Here is an 18,001-nt window from a genome sequence, read left to right as displayed (position 1 = left end):
CTGGTTCTTCTCATTTTTACTGCAGCCCACCAGTTCTGAAAAGCTACAGTGAAAACTAACAACTTTAGTCTGTTTAATCTGTTAAAGCCTGGTAACTATTAAATCAGGGGTATGGAAGCTCACTCCTGAATTCACAAGGCAGCAATCACATCCATTTAGGAAAGAAAGATTTTCTTTGCCATCAAGAACACAATAAGGCTTTTCCTCTGTCCCCAGCTGCACAATGCAAGTCTGAATCTGAATGAACTCATGCTAGAAAGCTTCATGATTGCAGATCACCAAGTGATCTTTCAAGCCTTTCATTTTATTTCTGTTGGAATGAGTGGGACAAAGAGCCATGAGTGGGAGCAAACAATAAATGAGGAGTAACGTACACTGAGGTCTACACTTCTCCCATTTCTTACATTCATATGTTAAACACGGATTATTCTCTGATAAGGAATACCTCATGAAACAAGCAGCAGTCTAGGGAGAAAGCAGGATTGCCTCCTAGAAGAACACAGTGGCTTTAAGCCCCCATGAAAATCAGTAAATTTTGCTGATTCACAGTTGGTAGGCTTCATGGCCGATAGGTTTCCAATTTTACATTTAATTATGAGGGGGACAGTGGCTTTTTTTAAAGTTGTGCTTCGTTTCCTGCCTCCTGACATCAATCCTTATATAAAACACGTGGGAGATCTGACATTTAGCGAGATGTAAATCAGGCAGTAGTGAAGCAGAAGCTCTCATACTATTTTGTCAAAACATTTGCCTCCAAATCCATTGTCATCATCATTCTTAAGTATGGAGAGTATCTGCCTCTTCGTATTTACCAGATTTACTGTATTTGGAAGTACAGGGCGGGAATTGCTTTTTATTTACCTATTTACAATAGCAAAACACAATGGTCCTCTATTGCAAATAGGGGCTCTGGGTGCTTCCATAAATGGACAGTATTTTTGTAAGGGGAATCAATCATTTATAGCATAAAAAGTCTAAAGGAGGACAAAAGAGAGAAAGCTAGGAAACCAGAGTAAAAAATAATCTTGCACATACACAAGTATTTTGTCATACATTTATTAGATTCCTCAATAAACACATAATCCATGAGATATTTCGAGTTCTCAGTTCATTTAAACTTGCCATAAGCATTTTCTTACAGGTTGGTGACTGAATTTTGAATCCCTTTATTATGAATATTGACTAGGTTCAGTGTTTATTTAGGAATTTTTAGAGCTCAGTTCATATCCTTCCCTTCTTTTTACTCCCTTTTCCACTGCTACCAAAATTACATACACAACACCAAATCTAGATCAATGCATCAGTTTTTAATTGACTTCTGTCACTCAGCAATCTTTGTATAGATAGAAAGAAATTATATAAAAATAATTTTGTTTATGAGCCCTACCTAAACAGATGGGCTAGATCAGATGCTACAAATTCTTCCATTCGTGGATCATCTACCCTCAGGGTGGGGTGAACGGCCACTCTATTGTCTCTCTCAACCCTTGCTTGTCACATGAAGAAAGGTAGTTTGATCTTAACTAGGTGGGTACGTAAGTCTCAGAGAAGGAGATTACCTCAGTTTAGGTCTCTGTGATAAGCAGATTCATTTGCCTAGTCTCTTTCCCAGGACATGAAAAACTGACACATAAATCTTGTTTGTTTTAAAATGAAGGGAGTGGGTATTAAGGCCTGATCAGCAAATTGCTCACCTTGCATTTAAGGCTCTACTTCAGGATGCTAAGTGACTTCCAGTTTCTTCTCTCTCTCATCATACATAACTTATTTGCTTTGATTTTCAAGGTCTTCAAGCTATCTTCTCTGCTTTACTACCAAGATGTCAACTCCTGCCTCCTATCCACCAATACTATCAGGCCCCTTGCCCACTTGTAACACTTTCAAGCAACTGCTCTCATGCATGTTGCCTCTCATAACAGAAGCAGATTCCTGTAAACAGTTGCAAAAACTAGCTTGTTAACCTCCTCAAAACTCTTCTTTTCCTTGATGCCTACAAAAAAACTTGACAACCATTAGGGTGCTACCTATCATATTGACACATCTCGCTGTGCCCTGAACAGTCAAGTGTTACTGTCTTCATCTGTTTTGTTATCCCAATCACATAATCTGCTGTTTGGGACAAAGACCACGTTCCTGTATAGAGCACAGCACAATGGGGTCTTGTCCATTACTAGGGCTGGGGGTGCAACGCAGTACAGTAATGCAAATAATAATGGAAACTAAGGAGTAGTGCCTTTAGAAGGATGAGAGATATATTTTAAAATTTTTGGCAAGTCTTATGAAAGTGGCTAGACATATTTAAGCTTGGCATAATTCTTTTTACGGCACTGATAATGTTTAAAAAGATTTAATCCATTTAAATTTTCAAGGTTGTGGGAAATTACAGGCCGTAACAAGGGAAATGCAATTATTTAATAACAGTACATGTTGATTAAAAAAATTAAACCTTAAAATAAGTCATCAGCTTCACAAAATAAACAAATATCTTCAAATCAAATTAAGAAAGTCTTCTTGAGAATGTTGTACTTTACCTGACTGTTGCTAATATATAGAAACACCTATCCAACTTGTGTGTTTGCAGTGCATCAACATTCACTGATTAAAATCATGCTGGATTACGGGTGTTGCCAGGCAAAAGAGAGACACTAGAGAGATTCAATCTGTATAATATCCGAGCTGGGAAGATGTAAATATTTTTAGTTAGCCAGATGACCACTTACAGGGGTGTGGCCAAGTTTCCTGTGGTCCCATAAATTTTGTTTACAATCACCAATACTGCCTCACAGTGTTCTGTGCTGTTATTTAGCTGAAATTTAATCCTAGATGTCTTCTAAGAACCCAGTAAGCAGTGGAAGTGTTGGTACTACTGCTAGACAATATTGACCTGCTGTGGTCCAGGAAATTCTCTCATCAGTTCGGCACCAGTCAGCCCCCAGGGTGCTGGACTGGAGTTTCAACCTGTATAGTTGAAAAGGAAAGCTGTAATGATGAAATCTCATACGCTACTGAGCAGCCCCACTGAAGCTTTGTAAACAGAGGTAAATATTGTAGCATCAAACACCAGAACTTGGACTATGTATTAAATCAATTATGTTTTAGCCTGGAGTAAAATCCTATAGAAGAATAGGCAATCAGTAAGGGAAATGCTGACAAAGCTTTTAACTGTAGCACTCCAAGAGGGGACACTACAATGGAATACTTTTTGTACTTCCAATTTTTCTGCTCTCCTTTACCTGGTACCCCCTCATTTTTCTTCATCAAGAATCTTTGCAGTTATATATGCAAGTTTTCCTCTTCCATAAGTACGTAAAAGTGCAGTGAATAATCCATAGACATAATATTTACGCATTACACAAAAAGAACATAACATGCAGTTCTAAACAATTAGACGCATTAAAAATCCTCTACTTCTTGGCTTCCGAGGTACATTGCATACAGAAATACATACTAGAGAATTTAAAAAAAACAAACAACCTATTTAATTTATTTTTTATAAAAAGCTTAATTCACAGAAGAGACACTTGTGAGCAAACTCGTTGAACATGACATGTATGGCAGAAGATTATGCATCTCAATTCTTCACAAAGCCTTTGAAATCCAGCCTGTAATGCCAGCATTCTCCCATATGTCTATTTCAGAAAATATTCACTCTCACCATTGCCTTTTTCCTCACCTCTTTACTTGTACTGTAAGAAACCTGAACCATAGTTTTGAACAGTATTTATCTTTTAACAATTTCTGTCATTCTCCTGGTTGGACTGTAGATGTTCTTTGTCACTGCAGGGAACTCAGCTGACGAAATAAAGATGTGAGTGACATACATATATGAATGAGATGGTCTTCTTGCAAATGAATCTCACAGTATGCATGAATTAAGAGAAATAGTTAAGCATCACTTGTGTCATGCTCTGATGTTTCAAGGACATCTGTAAGCAAGAACATTATATAGCTTAAGGTGGAAGATTTCATTCCATATTCCGAATACAACATATTTCCTCATTTGAGCTTATCCACATGTATATCCATTCCAAGTAGTAGGATTACTTTATTATACAGAATATGTTCAATATTAGTCAATGTCTGCATATTCCCAAGATCTGCACTGCTGAAGAGAAAGTAACATAGGGAACAGATAATTGCTGTAATCAGAGCTAAATATCCCTAGCATTCAGAAATAATAGTCTGTTTTAATTCCTTCCCAACTGATTATTTTAATAGGTTGTTTTGGTTTGTATGCATACACGCTTGTGTGTCATGTACCGAGGAAAAGAAAGTTAAGTAGAAATGAATTAGTATATAATTTTGGATGAGGTTACATTCATAGTTGCTAAAACTATTCTGGGACTGACTGCCCACATTCTATCCAGTGCCAGTGAAAATTCTGTCACCTGTCCTGATATGTTGCTCCTTGTTGGAGGACAGCGTCAACTTTAGTGTTGAATACTGCAGGTCAAAAATGAAGCATAACGATAGGTCAAAGTAGGGAAGCTCATTTTCTCTGTGCATTATTGCTAAGCAGGTGATCATGTTTCCCAATCCATCAATATAAAAACAAAACATTCCCATTCCCCCCAAATAAAGCAGCATTTTTTGCCCAGATCAACAGATTAGTCATTAAAAGTAATAGACTCATTTGTGTCAGATGAAAACATGGTTTCAATATGGGGATGTCTTTTTGTTTCATGTGTTCATAGCACAATGTTGACATTGTACCTATTTCAGACTGTTATAAAAGTAGTTTCTATACTTATACAGCAAGTTAGAGCACCTAGACACAATGGAAAATGCTTAAATGAGCAAGAAAATGTTTGTTAGAAGGTGCTTATCTGTTCTAAGAGCAACTTAAGAATATAGTGTGTCCAGCTAAAATGCCAACAAGAGGCTTCCAAAATGTTAAAACAACTTGATACAAGGCCCCCAAATGCAGAACACTTACAGTGTAGGAATATATAAAGATAGAAACAGTGTAGGCAGTGGTGACATTTGCCTGAACAGCTTCCAAGAAATAGGTTTTATATAGCCCTTCTCATAAGTAATCTAAAAAGCATTTATAAAGACAGTATCAACACTCCTATTTTACTGACAGGCACACTGAGGGACAGAGAGGGGGACTGACTTGCCCAAGTTCACTGAGGCCAGAGGCAGTCAAGAACAGAGACCAAGACTTCCAGGTCTCGGTCCAGCATTCTAATTCTTACCCAAACAATGAAGGCTAACTAGCATGACCTAACATCACCTCAGCACTGCTAGAAAAAAATCTAAGCAAGCTTATGTATCACCAGCAACAAGAAGAAAAAAAAAATTAAAACCTTTGATTTTTGTGCTAATTAAAAGCCTATTAATCTTAAAATGCCACACTTTATACATAATTCTTAATTTTAGGGCAATTATAAAAGAGGGAAGCCAATAGACTAGAACTACAATCTCATTCCATCTTCATGGGATAGAAGGAATTAGTAAAAGCAGACAGGAAAGAGAATTCTATTTTTCCTGGAACAATTCCAGTTCTTGTGTGTGTTTGTGTGTTACCAGTACAAGTCTATGAATACTAATTAAATTAAAAAGCCAGTCATATAAAAATAGTGTTTTCATGTAAACATCTGTTAAATAAAAAAAGCACAGTTGCCTAAGTGACAAAAATGTACAAAAATAGATTTTATGTAACTTAAACCTAAATTGGAAATGTATGATATAACGACAGAAGAATACAGTAGACCCCCAGTTTAGATGGAGGTTGCATTCCTGCACAACCCTGTATAAGTCAAATTTCACATTAGTCAGGGGAGCCAGGAAACTGAGCAGTGCTGGACAGTTTTGTGTCTCCTGTGAGCAGCAGGTAGCAGGGAGCCAGTCAGTTTCCCTGCTGGTCAGTTTCCCAGCTCCTCTCATTGGCAGCTGCCAAGAGTCAGACTGCCGCCCCTACAGGAGCTGTGAAACTGCTCCAGTCAAGGTTGGCAGCCTGGCTGTCACACCCTGCCCTTCCCAGGCAGGATTGGGGAAGCTGCTGCTCCTGTCAGGGGCAGCAGCCTGACTCTGGCCACCCCTGACAAGAGTGGGAAGGCTGCCACTCCTGTCAGTGGCGACAGTTGAGGGTCAGGCTCTTGGAGGCCACCACCGACAGGAGTGAGGAACTTGTCAGCACAATAGCTGGTCAGTTTCCCCACTTCCCTGAGGGGAGGAGACCTGGTGTCTGACTCCCAGCTGCCTGCCATTCACAAGCCTGGGGAAACTGACCAGGGCTGCTGCCCTGGTCAGTTTCCCAGCTCCCCTGAGTGGCAGGTAGCCCTGAGCCAGGCACCTGCTCTCCATCACTCAGAGTCACATTAACCCCAGATTCACACAATTTGAAGGTGCATATCTCAGGGTTCTACTGTAGATTGCAGTAAACCATCCTCTGACATAGGCATAGGAGGTGTAAGCTATGGTTTGTTCCTTCCTCCCCTAAGGCACGCTTAGTAATAGCAATACTGAAATTGGATAATTTTCCCATGCTACTAGCTATTATGAATAAAAAGTTAACCAGACTATCTTTTTCAGCCTGAAAGCTTATTTATTCTGTCATCTTGCAACATGTTAACTGACTGCTAATTATTTCTGGCCACAATCCCAGGGATCAAGAGCTAAGAAAGGTCATGTTAAAAATAAACAATGTGTGTGCGCCATCTGGTCCCAAACTGACATAAGTTCAAAAAGCCTTGTAACGAAAAACATAACAAAGCCACTTTCTTTACTTTGTCAGATGCATGGTATCAACCCTTAGTGCTAACTAGATACCACATACAGGTATTGACTCAGAAGAAATAGTAAGATAATGGACTTTGAAGCCTGCTAGCCTCATGCTACAGTCAGTAGGGAAGTCTGAAAAGGAATCTCGTAAGTAATGAAAACAGTACTGATGGAATGAGAGCAAGGAAGTGCCAAGGGAAGAGGCACGAAGAATTTGCTGATACCTCGGAAACGTGCAAATTACATTTATCTGAAAAGAAAATCCACACTAAAGGAAGAGTTGCGGAGCCCAGGAGAACAGAAGCTGTGGTTGCCCTCCATGGCCACCCTGACTGCCACGGCAAGCGGAGAAGTGTCAGATCCTGAGCTGGCCAGGTCAGCGCTATATATCCTGCAGGCTCGCTGACCGACCCTGCAGCCGACACCAAGAAACGATGCCGGTTCCCTCAGACGTTGCGGCACCGCGGCGCAAGACACTCGGACTTTTGGCCCCAGCCAGCCTCCCGCCGCAACCAACCGCTAGTTTTCTGCGCCCGGAGCGCGCTACACGGTAGCGACAGCTTCGCCTGCACCACACGCGAGCGCTCAAGCCGCCACCGCTACCCGCCGAGACAACACGCCCCGCAGCACCGCAAGCCCCATGCCCAGCCAGCTGACCGGCTCCGCTGCAGCCGTTTCCCACACGCGCCAAATGATGCTTCACCGTCCCAGTGCACCATCCAAGCCCGCGTGCCCCGGGGGCAGTCGCTGCGCCGTGCGGGGCGGGAGGCTCTGCACGCTAAGATTCCCCCCTCACTATGGGCCCGGAGGAACTCCCTCAGCGTAGGGCACGCGCCCACAGTGAAAGGGCACTCAGGCTCCAGCCATCCGCGAACAGCAGGAACCCTTCAGCCTCGCTCCGCAGAGAGCTGCGCCCGCCCCGACTCACGGGAAGCCGCAGAAGCCTCAGTCAGTGTTTCCCGGTCGCGAGCCAACCGAGCTCCCAGCAGCCCCCGTACCGTAGCTGCAGCAGAGGTAGCCCAGGCACTGACCATTAACCCTCAGAGCTCGCGAGATCCAACTGTTTCTCTTCCGAAACACCCCGCCCAAATCCCGAAATGCTAAAAGTCATCGCGAGATATTCCCCTCCTAACGATATTCTCGTAAATCTCCTGACAGGAAGGAGGCATCGCGAGCCTTCTTCGTCTGTCCGGGGTTTTCCCTTTACGTGCCCTTGAACGACATCTCCGGAGAGCTCACCCCGCCCTCATCACCGACCTGCGTTGGGAATGAAGTCTCACGAGATTTCCTCTTTTTCCGCATGAGCTTCTACGCTACGAAATCCCACCCCCGCCTTTCCAGAGATCTCGCGAGGTTTTCTTTTTTCAGCCTCCCCTTCCCCCTCCCCCCCCAAGCACGATGCCGCGCAGGAATGTGAAAGGCTCCCGCCCGCCGCCATTTTCTTTCTTTCTTGGCAGGCAGCGAGTAGGGCAGGCAGCGGCGGCGAAGCGGCTATGGCGGATTATTCCACTGTGCCCCCTCCTACTTCGGGCGCGCCCGGAGGAGGAGGCGGTGGCGGAGGTGGGGGAGTCAACGATGCCTTTAAAGACGCTCTGCAGCGAGCTAGGCAGGTGTGTAATGTGGGCACCAGCCCATCGGTAGCTCCGACCCTCAGGCTCGGGGGCCTAGAAGCGGCTCCCGATAGGGCCTCTGATCCGCCGCACCGGACTCTCCCCTCTACCTATTCTGGGACAAATAGGGTGGGTCCTACGCAAATCCTTTGAAGCGTATCGGGCGGCTTCAGGGTTTTGGGGGTGGGGGCTGGCGTAACGCTGGGTCCGCTTCTCTTTCAGGGGCCTGGGTTTCTGGGCACGTTGGGGGCGCGGCGCTGCCATTTGCTGTTCCCATTTCCCGCCCTGTGTACGCAGTGAGGATGGCTTCCTTTATCTCCTGGGCACACGCAACGTGGGGGCTCCGACAGCGCCCCTGCCTTTTCAGCACACATTGGGGAAGGGGTTCCTATCTCTTCTTCCTCCCCCGTGCCCACAAGCTGTGAGAAGGGGCAGGGTGGGAAGGGGACTTGCCCTAGGCCTCCTTTCTCAGCCGTCTGGAAGGGGAACAAATAACGAAATCACAACTAGCTATTAACCACGCGTTATCGCCGGCAGGGCGCAGCGCTGGTCGCCGCCCTGCGCTAGTTGCTTGTCGCAGTTTTTCAACGAGGCTCTTACCCTTCGTGCTCTAAAGGCTGTTTCGTTTATTACGTTGCCTAAGGCGTTCCTGGGAATGAGCCCAATCTACTTTGTAAGTGTCGGGTTCGAAGGTCCTGAGCTAAAATTGCAAGTGTCCCTTGAGTTTTTCCTGTCCTGGTTTTATTTGCACTTTGATTTGCGTCTTTGTCTGGTGATCTCAGTTGTTGACTGCATATAAGACTTCATTTGACAACGAACAAGACAGTGCTTAGTACAGTGTTGGTAAAGTGAAATTCATCTAATGCATTTATGAGATTTAAGGGGATCTTGGATAAACTCTCAAGGATTGAATGGAAAAATATATGATGCTGCCATTGCTAAAGGCAAGCAGCATTTCTCTTTCCTTCAAGGGTAAAAACTCAGGAGTACAACCACCTCTGTTTCTGAAAGAGAAATGTGTAACAAAGTGAAGTCCTCTTTAAATGCCCTTAATGCATAATGGTCACTTTTAGAAATGTGTCCAAAGATGATATATAAGAGAAATGTATTTTCTTGATAATTTCTTTGAGAGATGTGTACGTTTTTTATATGTACTTTTGAAACATTCACTAGGTCCTGCGTGAATATTAGGACAAACCAGGACTGATGTCTTTGATCTACAATGTAAAAAGTATCTAATCTCTGTTTTCATTATTTTTACTTTTATACAGATTGCAGCAAAAATTGGAGGTGATGGAGGGACATCAATGAATTCAAATGACTATAGTTATGGAGGACAAAAAAGACCACTTGAGGATGGAGGTATGCTGTCAACAAATGTGCATTCTACCATAATTCATTTTGTTCATTATGGCAGTGGATCAAAAATGTCATAAATTTTCCACAGTAACAGTAGTACAGATCTATATTGTGCTGGCTCGTGGTCTCTCTTTAAAGAACACCACATGCTTTCCCAGTTTGGTTTTATTGTGGATTTGTGTTTAGAAACCAGTGGGACTATTTAGGTCTGAAATCTTAGATCATTGCCTGACTTCTTGTACAGACATGATGCAATACCTTTTAAGAGGAAGCCCATGGGTAAGGTAGGTGGGGAAAAAATTAGAAGATATCTTTATGGAGGTATGTTGCTGTAATCTTTTAATCACTTTTAATGTTGAAAGTGGCCAACTTTCAAACCTCTGTTGGTTTGGCATCTGATTTATTATTATGCATCCAGTAAAGCTACTCTTAATGCATTTCTTTGTGAAAGCATAGAACTTTAAAAAAGGACAGGAAAATAAAAATTCTACTTAATTAGACTGAGCTAAATCTTCTTACTAACTTCAGCATACAGCATGTGTAAACCCTGATAAGGTCATGCTATAATATTTCCTCTACTTTTGTTGTGGTTTCCACTTTTTAATTTGCTTTATGTTACAGATAAGTTTGCTGTATAGTCTGGTGTGCCTTCTGATTTCTTTTTCTTTTTTTTTTAAACTACACAACTAGTGTGAACTTAACAGGGTTTGATTAATATACACACGTAATCCTGACTAAATTCTGGAGGTAGAACTTGAATTTGGAGTTGTTGATAATACTTTCTTATCTTACTTCCAGCATGTATGAGCTGGGACTTCCCCTCCTGACCCACTTTTACGAGGGTTGTGACTTGGTTTACAGAATGTAATAAAGGCCTTAGACCAGGAGTTCTTGTTCTTTTTAATAAAGTGTTTTTCTATTAACAGTGAGGTTTTTAATATACAAAAATGAGCTAATGATGCTTCAGATGATATATGTAATGTATTCTTTTTATTTTATGTGTAGATGGCTCTTGGACAAGTCCGAGCAGTACAACACACTGGGAGGGAATGCCCTCTCCTTTTAAAGGCAGGAATTTTTATTTATTACCTGTGTTCAGTATGTAAACGTGAAATAAACTAGTGGATCTTTTGAAATTGATGACACAGATATTTCTTGGATTATGTGTCTGACTTTTTGCTACACATAAATTATGATGGTTCATTGCGTAACTTTGAATTTGGGGTGGGGAGAGAAGCATCTGAAGTAATCTTTTCAGATATAGGTCGCCTATGCCTTTCATTTCGCTCATTTGTAAAAAAAAAAAAAAAAAAAAAAAAAAAAAAAAAGGATTTTGGACGGTAGTGATAGTTGCTTTGAATCTATTTTTTTGAAGTTTTATGCTGTGAAATGCTTGACTTTTTTGGATAGGAATTTCAAACTGCAGTTCAGACTGAAATTGCAGTGAGATTATTGTTGCTTCTTAAATTTTGCTGTTCTGTGTAGATTTGTGGTCACTTGTCAGATTTTTTTTTTAAAACATTGTTTATTTTCATACTGATTTTAGTGGACTTTTCTTTGGTTCTTACTGTAGAAGCATCATTAGCTTGAGAAGCCAGTTATTAGGAGCAGAGCTAAATGTTGTGGCTTGTCTTAGTTAAGTTTCAATGATTGTTTGTGGATATTCAATCTACAGTGTTTCTAAAACTGCTTTTGATAAATCACTGAATAGACACATGGAAATATGTTTCTTTATTTCTAGTATACTAACCAATTTCTGAGTGCTTACATGATTTCTTTTTTATTTAGCTCTACTCCCTGAAATTACCAAAACAAAAGCAAATTCGTTGACTAAAATACACAGGAAAAGTTACGATTCACTCTCATGGAACAGCCACTAGTTAAAAAGATTCTTGTTTCTTGGCAAAAAATAAAAAAAATCTTAATTTTGCAGATCAACCAGATGCTAAGAAAGTTGCTCCTCAGAATGACTGTAAGTATCTTTTATTTCATTGTAAATAAATCTAAACAGGTGTACATTTTCAGAGCAAGGTCATGGTGCAGTATTCTGGTAGGTAGTGTTTGGACAGTGAAGTCAAGGTGACTTGACGTATATTTCAAATTTCTTTACAATAGTCTTGTTTTTGAACAACGTGCTAATTGTAGATTGCTAGTAACAGAACTGCAAATCAGTTTGGCCTTTTCAGCTGTAGTTTTATACTTTAAAAATCGGTTTTGTCAGAAGTTGCTACAGATCATTAATGGGAAGTTTTTGGCTTCATTGTGAGGCTTTTCCCTTTGTGAATTTAAATATATTTTCATATTTGTAGCTTTTGGAACTCAACTACCCCCGATGCATCAGCAGCAAAGGTAGGAAACACAATTAACATTTCATTTACAATTAGTTTTTAGTATTGGTGCGTTTCCAGGGAAAAACTTCAAAATATAATAGTGCAAGGCATTGGTGAAGTGATGCTTGTTAGAACTTAACCACAACAGGCATAAGCTAAATGTTCAAAATGTATGTAATAGTATCTATTGCCTATCCCACCTCTAGAACCACATGGGAGTTGATTATCATGTCATGTGTGGTAGGAGATGTCCATAGATCAGGCATCTGGTCTGAAGGAAAAGGTTATTTTAAAAACAAGAGAAAAATATGCAGTTAACATAATTTATCCCATGTGTATCTGATCAGTTTGCATTATTCCCACCTTTCTTCCCTCTGCTGCATGAGAAAAACCCAAACCAAACCAGCTGCCTGTTCATTTAGAAATGGTTTGATCTATAAATGGGCTATATTTTCATGTGTGTAACAATCTTCTAATGCTCCATAAATAGAATATTTTAATAATTATGGCATACACTGGCCTTTTCATGCCAGATCAATTATTTCTACTAAAGTATTTTTAAATTATATACCATTTATATTTTGTTAGTTTTGCCTTCTATTGTTGCTGTTTGATATTCTAATTATAGATTATCACTTTGTTTTTTATTCTCTATTTATCCTGGAGAATTTTAGACTAAAATGGGCAAAACTTCATGTATATACTTGTCCCCTGTTAAAGTCACTACATGAAGTAGTTTAAATAGATGAACTCAAAGAAAGGTATTTTTCAAAATGTTACAATGTTTTTCCTCTTTAGTATGATGGGGGTGAGGGAAGAGCCAGTCTTGCTATACAGATGAAAAATATTTTCTAAATTGTGAGCCAAGATAGTCTTCTAAATATGTTGTTATAGAATACTAGCGCCAGAAGGGACCTTCAGATCGAGTCCAGTCTCCTAATGGCAGGACCAGACACCATTCTAGATAACCCCTGAGGGGTATTGTCTAACTTGCTCTTTAAAATCTTCAGTGATGGAGATTCCTCAACCTGCATAGGCAGTTTATTCCCATGTTTAACCACCCTGACAGAACACTTTTCCTAATGTCTCACCTAAATCTCCTGTGCTGCAATTTACGTTCTGTAGTAATCTTCTGTTGTTTTTCATCTTTTTTTAGGTCTGTCATGACAGAGGAGTACAAAGTTCCAGATGGAATGGTTGGATTCAGTAAGTCATAACCATAATATACAAGAGAATGGAGGGCCTAGCAAATGTTGCTAATGTTAATAACATCCTTTTATTTTTTTTATCCTGAAGTAATTGGCAGAGGAGGAGAACAAATTTCACGCATACAGCAAGAATCTGGATGCAAAATACAGATTGCTCCTGGTAATTATTTCCTTTTGTGGTATATACATTCGGTGGTGAAAAGTGTGGTACACTGATCATTGATATTTTTTCAACCAGACTACTTACCTTTAACAGGGAATATGGGATTTGTGAAGTGTTAAAACTTCACACAACATACTTCTCTATTGACTTAGCTACTGATGCCATGCGAGAGAGAATTATTACATCTGTTCCATTTTACAAATCTTATAGATAGTGGTGGCCTGCCCGAAAGATCTTGCATGTTAACTGGAACACCAGAATCTGTTCAGTAAGTACATTGTCTAATATTTTTAGATCTAAAATTATTTTGAAGTATTTTAGTCATGTGCACTGTAGTAACAAAATAGCTTCACTTGGAAGGATTCAGTTACTGTTAAACATTCATTAGATTGCACTGCACACAGAAACTGATGAAATTTCCATTGATGATCAAAGTTCACAGGTGAAATAAGCAGAAATGCTTCAAAGAATGTCCTTTGTATATCCTTTCAGGTGCTTTTGACAGTTACAAAGCTTTAACTTTGAATCTCAGCATTTATTGTCATTAAGTAATTATTTTTATTCTGACCCTCTGTCTGAAGGGGGAGAGGTTGGCAACCATGGTGTGGCCATGTCACTTGATTTTTGTTATGTAGTTTGGAGGGTGGATTAATACTGTCACATGGAGTTTTTGATGTTTAGTAGAGCTTGGGGAATATTGATACATATAAGTTGCTTTTTTTTTTAACTGTCATAATGTTAACTGTAATTGAATTTGGTTTGTTACCAAGTAATTGGACACTAAACTGACATTGATGCTAATATACAGATTGTCCCTCCCTCATCCATCACCCTTGGGACCTGAGTGGGTCCGAACGAGGGGATTCACTGGAACAGAGGAGGGGTGGGATGGGAGTTAGGCCACCTGGCTGCCCTGGAGGGGCTGCGGGCCATCTATACCCCAGCCAGGCTTCCTGATATAGCTTCCCGCTTCAGGTCTGTGCCCTGGCAGGGCTTCCTAGCCGGCTACACACTGCATGGCTTCTCTGCCCCAGCTGCACTCCTTGCTGCCACTGGGGCTCCCCATCTGTCTCTGCACTGGAGCTGCCAGCAGGGATCTGTTGCAGCTGTGCAGTTGAGCTTTCTAGTCCAGGTGTTCTCTGGTTCAGCAAAATTGGTGATCCTGCTGGACAAGGGATGTTGCCTATCTGTCACTCTCCTGTGGAGAGTTTCAACCAGCACATAAAAATAAATGGAGGGAACATAGAACATCTGCTTTTTTAATTGTAGTGGACCTGCGGATTACAACAAAATGTTGCAACATTGGATTAGATTACCTCTAGCTGGATAGGATAAGGACTTATTAGCCAGAAGACATTGATAAAGAAGCAACCAGAATCAGGTGGGGGTGGAAATTCTTCCATTGCAGAGTTACCGTAGGAGCACTAATTTTTCTTCTTTGAAATTACTCAAGGCACATTCATGGCGACATTGGTTTTCTGGCTGACCATTTTAGGATTTAGAAAGTGTAACCAACGAGGCTGCACCCAGAAGGCGAGTGCTATATTCGCTTTATTGAAAGTGTGTGACACCTGCGGCGGGAGCCCTGGAGACGCCGCAATCGCCCATGGGGGAAGATCCGACGTGCCAGAGCTTTGCTCGGGGAGAGGCTTAAAGCCCTGTGGTAACACAGTAAACGTGTACTGCTTTGTTAGCTACGTGAAGACAAACTGCTCCTGACTTTTGGGATGAATGTTAATAGAGAAAAACGCATTGGCCAGGTCTATGACGGCATGCCACGGCAAGGCCGCCACGGTGGTGCGCTTTAAGATGGTAACCATGTCTGGAACTACGGCCATTAGCTCCGGGGTTACCTTATTGAGTTCTTGATAGTTCACTGGAATGCACCACGATTCATCCGGCTTGTTTACTGGCCAGATGGGGCTGTTGAAGGTGCTTAGCGTGGGGCGAATAATCTCCGCCTGTAGCAATGCAGCAATAGTGTTACTGATCTCGTGCTCTTCACCAGGAATACGGTACTGCGTGACTGACACCGGGGTTTGGGGAACCGGCAGGCGCACTGAGTCCCATTTGGGATGTTCCCACAGTAGGGGCTCCACAGTTTTGATTGCCCGAATATATTGGGGGTGCCCAAAGGCAAACAGCCCATACTTCGCATCCACACACCGGCCACGCAAGACATCCATTCCAATGATGTATTCACCTAAGGGTGCAGCCAGCACAGTTGCCTGAAAGGGAGGGGCTTTCCCCAGTGTTAGGGTGACCTTCACCGAATAAGCGGTGGTCTCCGCTCCTTTGAGGCCCTGCACGACCACCGTGTGACCCGCAGTTTGGGTGGAATGCAGAATGGTCACCTTGGCTCCAGTGTTTAACAGAGCTAGCACATGCTGCTCCCCTCCCCGGGGCGGCTTGATGGTTAACGGGACAAATGGGCGCTGGTCCCCTGCTACCTGTTTCACCACCACAGCCCGTACCGCAGGGGACCCGCCTCCCCGTTACTTTTTAGGGGGAAGGGTCCAGTCGACCAGGGCGCTGGGCTCGGTCCTCCCCCCAGCTCCTGTACCTTTTTGTGGTGCCTGAGTTTTGCCAGCCCTCTTGGAGGCACCCACATCCTCACTCCGCTGGGTAGGCGGCAGTTGTAACCAACACTTGTACAAGTTTGGTGTTGGCAAACCATTGATTTTCTTATGGGGCACTCCTGCCTTTAGCAAGTTTGTTCACATGGTTCTCTGGGTCACCCTAGTGTGCCCTTTTTTCTGCCCGGGTGCTCCCGCCCGACCACCTTTCCCTTTTGTGGCACGGACCGCTTTTGCGCTTATGACAATTTTTAACTGCATTAACGTTCCAACCAAGTTACCTACATTCCCGCCCACTGCCATGACCACGGCCATAAGGGAGGCCTGTAGCTTGAGGAGGGCAAGGTGTAACAGAGTGGCCTTGATGGATTTATGGACCTCTATATTGTTCGGTCCCATGTTGATGAGAGCCACAGCCCATGCCATGCCCAGCTGCCGCAGCGCACTTACCCCCTCTGGGGTCGTACGCCAGGTCCTTAGCAGTGCTTCCAGTTCCTGGTCCAACGCCGTAGTCAACCAGTGGTACAGGGACGGCGCTTGCACGGCGTTTCCCTGTGCATCAGTTAGACCTTGCATAGTTTGCAGTGTCTGTCTGACCTGTGAATCCTGGGACAACATGCCCATCTGGTGGAGTTCCGCAAGCAGCAGCAACACAGTGTTGCCCGCGTTGTCCCATACACGCACTAGCCAGGCCAGCAGGCCTTCCCCTGGCTCCTGCTTAAACTTTTTACCATCTCCTGCAACTTACTTGTCTTAAACGTCCGCCAGACCTTATTGCAGCGACCTCCTTCTGCCCTCAACTCCCGAATGGGGCGGACCTGTCTCGGGTTGGTTTGCACAGCCTTTCCGTTCACCACCTCCTCCTCCTTAGACGAGCTCCAAATGTTACCATCCCAGGTTTCAGGGTCCCAAGTGGCTAGCGCAAGGACCGCACACGCTTGGGCCATTGACACTGGTGCTTTCCCTAACTTTACGCACTGCCGATTCGCAACTTTTGCTGCCAACACCTTACAACGATAGGTTAACTCTTGCGTCCTTTTGGACTGCGAGGTAACCACCTTCTGCGCTATTGCCCGCGCATTCGTCAAATCGCGACATTCTTGCTCCTTCCCCACCAGCGCCTTCTGCAGGTGGAGAAGCTTATGATCCAGGGCCCGGAGGGCAGTTAGGAAAAGCCATGCTACCTCTTCCACCGCCCTTTTTTCCCTCCCCAGCTGGCGGCTCAGCCGCAGCCGACACAGTGCCCCTTCTGCCTGTACTGGCGTCACGCCTGCCTCCTCCTGCAACTCCAGCCAGTTTGCCGGGGCTGCCCAACAGGCCACCATCTGTGCTACCAGCCCCCATCGCTCTGTCGAGGGCCATCCTGGTATGCGCTGCAGGGACAGCGCTGGCTTCCCTGACTCCCCCACTTTTGACCAAAAAGGCATCGTACCTGGAAAACCCTGCTCGCTGCGCCAGTTGTAACCAACCAGGCTTGGGTTCCCCAGAAACAAGGCTGCACCCAGAAGGCGAGTGCTATATTTGGTTTATTGAAAGCGCGTGACACCCATGGCGGGAGCCCTGGAGATGCCGCAGTCACCCGTGGGTGAAGACCCGTTGCGCCAGAGCTTTGATCGGGGGGAGGCTCTGTAACAGGCCTCCTAACACTAGCTGATGAAGCTTAGCTCATTAACATAAGCTTGTCTAAAATTGCCTATGCATTCCAATTACTATCTTTTGTGGCCTACTGCCAGTGTAGCCTTGAAGTCTTGGCAAGCAAGCCTTGTTTGCGGTTGTTGCCATGGCAGGGTTAGTTGTTTTGCAGCTTTTCACCTTGCAGAGACTGGTTTGTGTAGATTATCCTGAGGATTCACAGATGGGTCGGACTACACTCTCGACCGTTACAATGTATTTTCGCACCCTACAGAAAGGAATACCTAATGGCGTGAAGATTGATGTGGTCTTATTACATAGTTGTGGTGAGAGTAATCCATGCTGGCAAATCAAGGCTTTCCAGTATGCGAGACTTCAGCTTTTTATCAGGCAAACA

At 43.3% G+C, this 18,001-nt stretch overlaps 2 protein-coding genes across 16 annotated transcripts in view; one reads left to right on the top strand and one right to left on the bottom strand.

Annotated features, from left to right (window-relative positions):
* The window catches only part of DNAJB4 (DnaJ heat shock protein family (Hsp40) member B4), a 39,826-nt gene extending 31,973 nt beyond the window's left edge, over positions 1-7,853 (bottom strand). Inside the window, exon 1 of one of the 2 annotated variants that reach the window (XM_075002739.1) lies at positions 7,725-7,853. The gene's annotated coding sequence lies outside the window, so the exon portion shown is untranslated. Of the gene's footprint in view, positions 1-7,654 lie in introns of both variants that reach the window. The other variant, XM_075002738.1, reaches the window with a different exon arrangement.
* Positions 7,854-8,135: 282 nt separating this feature from the next.
* FUBP1 (far upstream element binding protein 1) overlaps positions 8,136-18,001 on the top strand; it is a 61,615-nt gene continuing 51,749 nt past the window's right edge. For 7 of the 14 annotated variants that reach the window (XR_012646681.1, XR_012646680.1, XR_012646679.1 and 4 more), the window contains exons 1-8: positions 8,136-8,336; positions 9,608-9,698; positions 10,701-10,763; positions 11,629-11,667; positions 12,005-12,044; positions 13,182-13,231; positions 13,322-13,393; positions 13,607-13,664. Coding sequence is in view for 8 of the 14 variants with exons in the window: in XM_075003591.1 (XP_074859692.1) it covers positions 8,220-8,336; positions 9,608-9,698; positions 10,701-10,763; positions 11,629-11,667; positions 12,005-12,044; positions 13,182-13,231; positions 13,322-13,393; positions 13,607-13,664 (530 nt within the window). In the remaining 6 variants the exon portion in view is untranslated. Of the gene's footprint in view, positions 8,466-9,607; positions 9,699-10,700; positions 10,764-11,628; positions 11,668-12,004; positions 12,045-13,181; positions 13,232-13,321; positions 13,394-13,606; positions 13,665-18,001 lie in introns of all 14 variants that reach the window. The other 7 variants (XR_012646678.1, XR_012646677.1, XM_075003587.1 and 4 more) reach the window with 3 other exon arrangements.

The sequence above is a fragment of the Carettochelys insculpta genome, chromosome 9 (assembly GCF_033958435.1).
Source record: "Carettochelys insculpta isolate YL-2023 chromosome 9, ASM3395843v1, whole genome shotgun sequence".
Taxonomy (NCBI): domain Eukaryota; kingdom Metazoa; phylum Chordata; order Testudines; family Carettochelyidae; genus Carettochelys; species Carettochelys insculpta.
The sequence above is the reverse complement of the archived record's forward strand: the minus strand, read 5'-3'. Positions and strand labels throughout refer to the sequence as shown.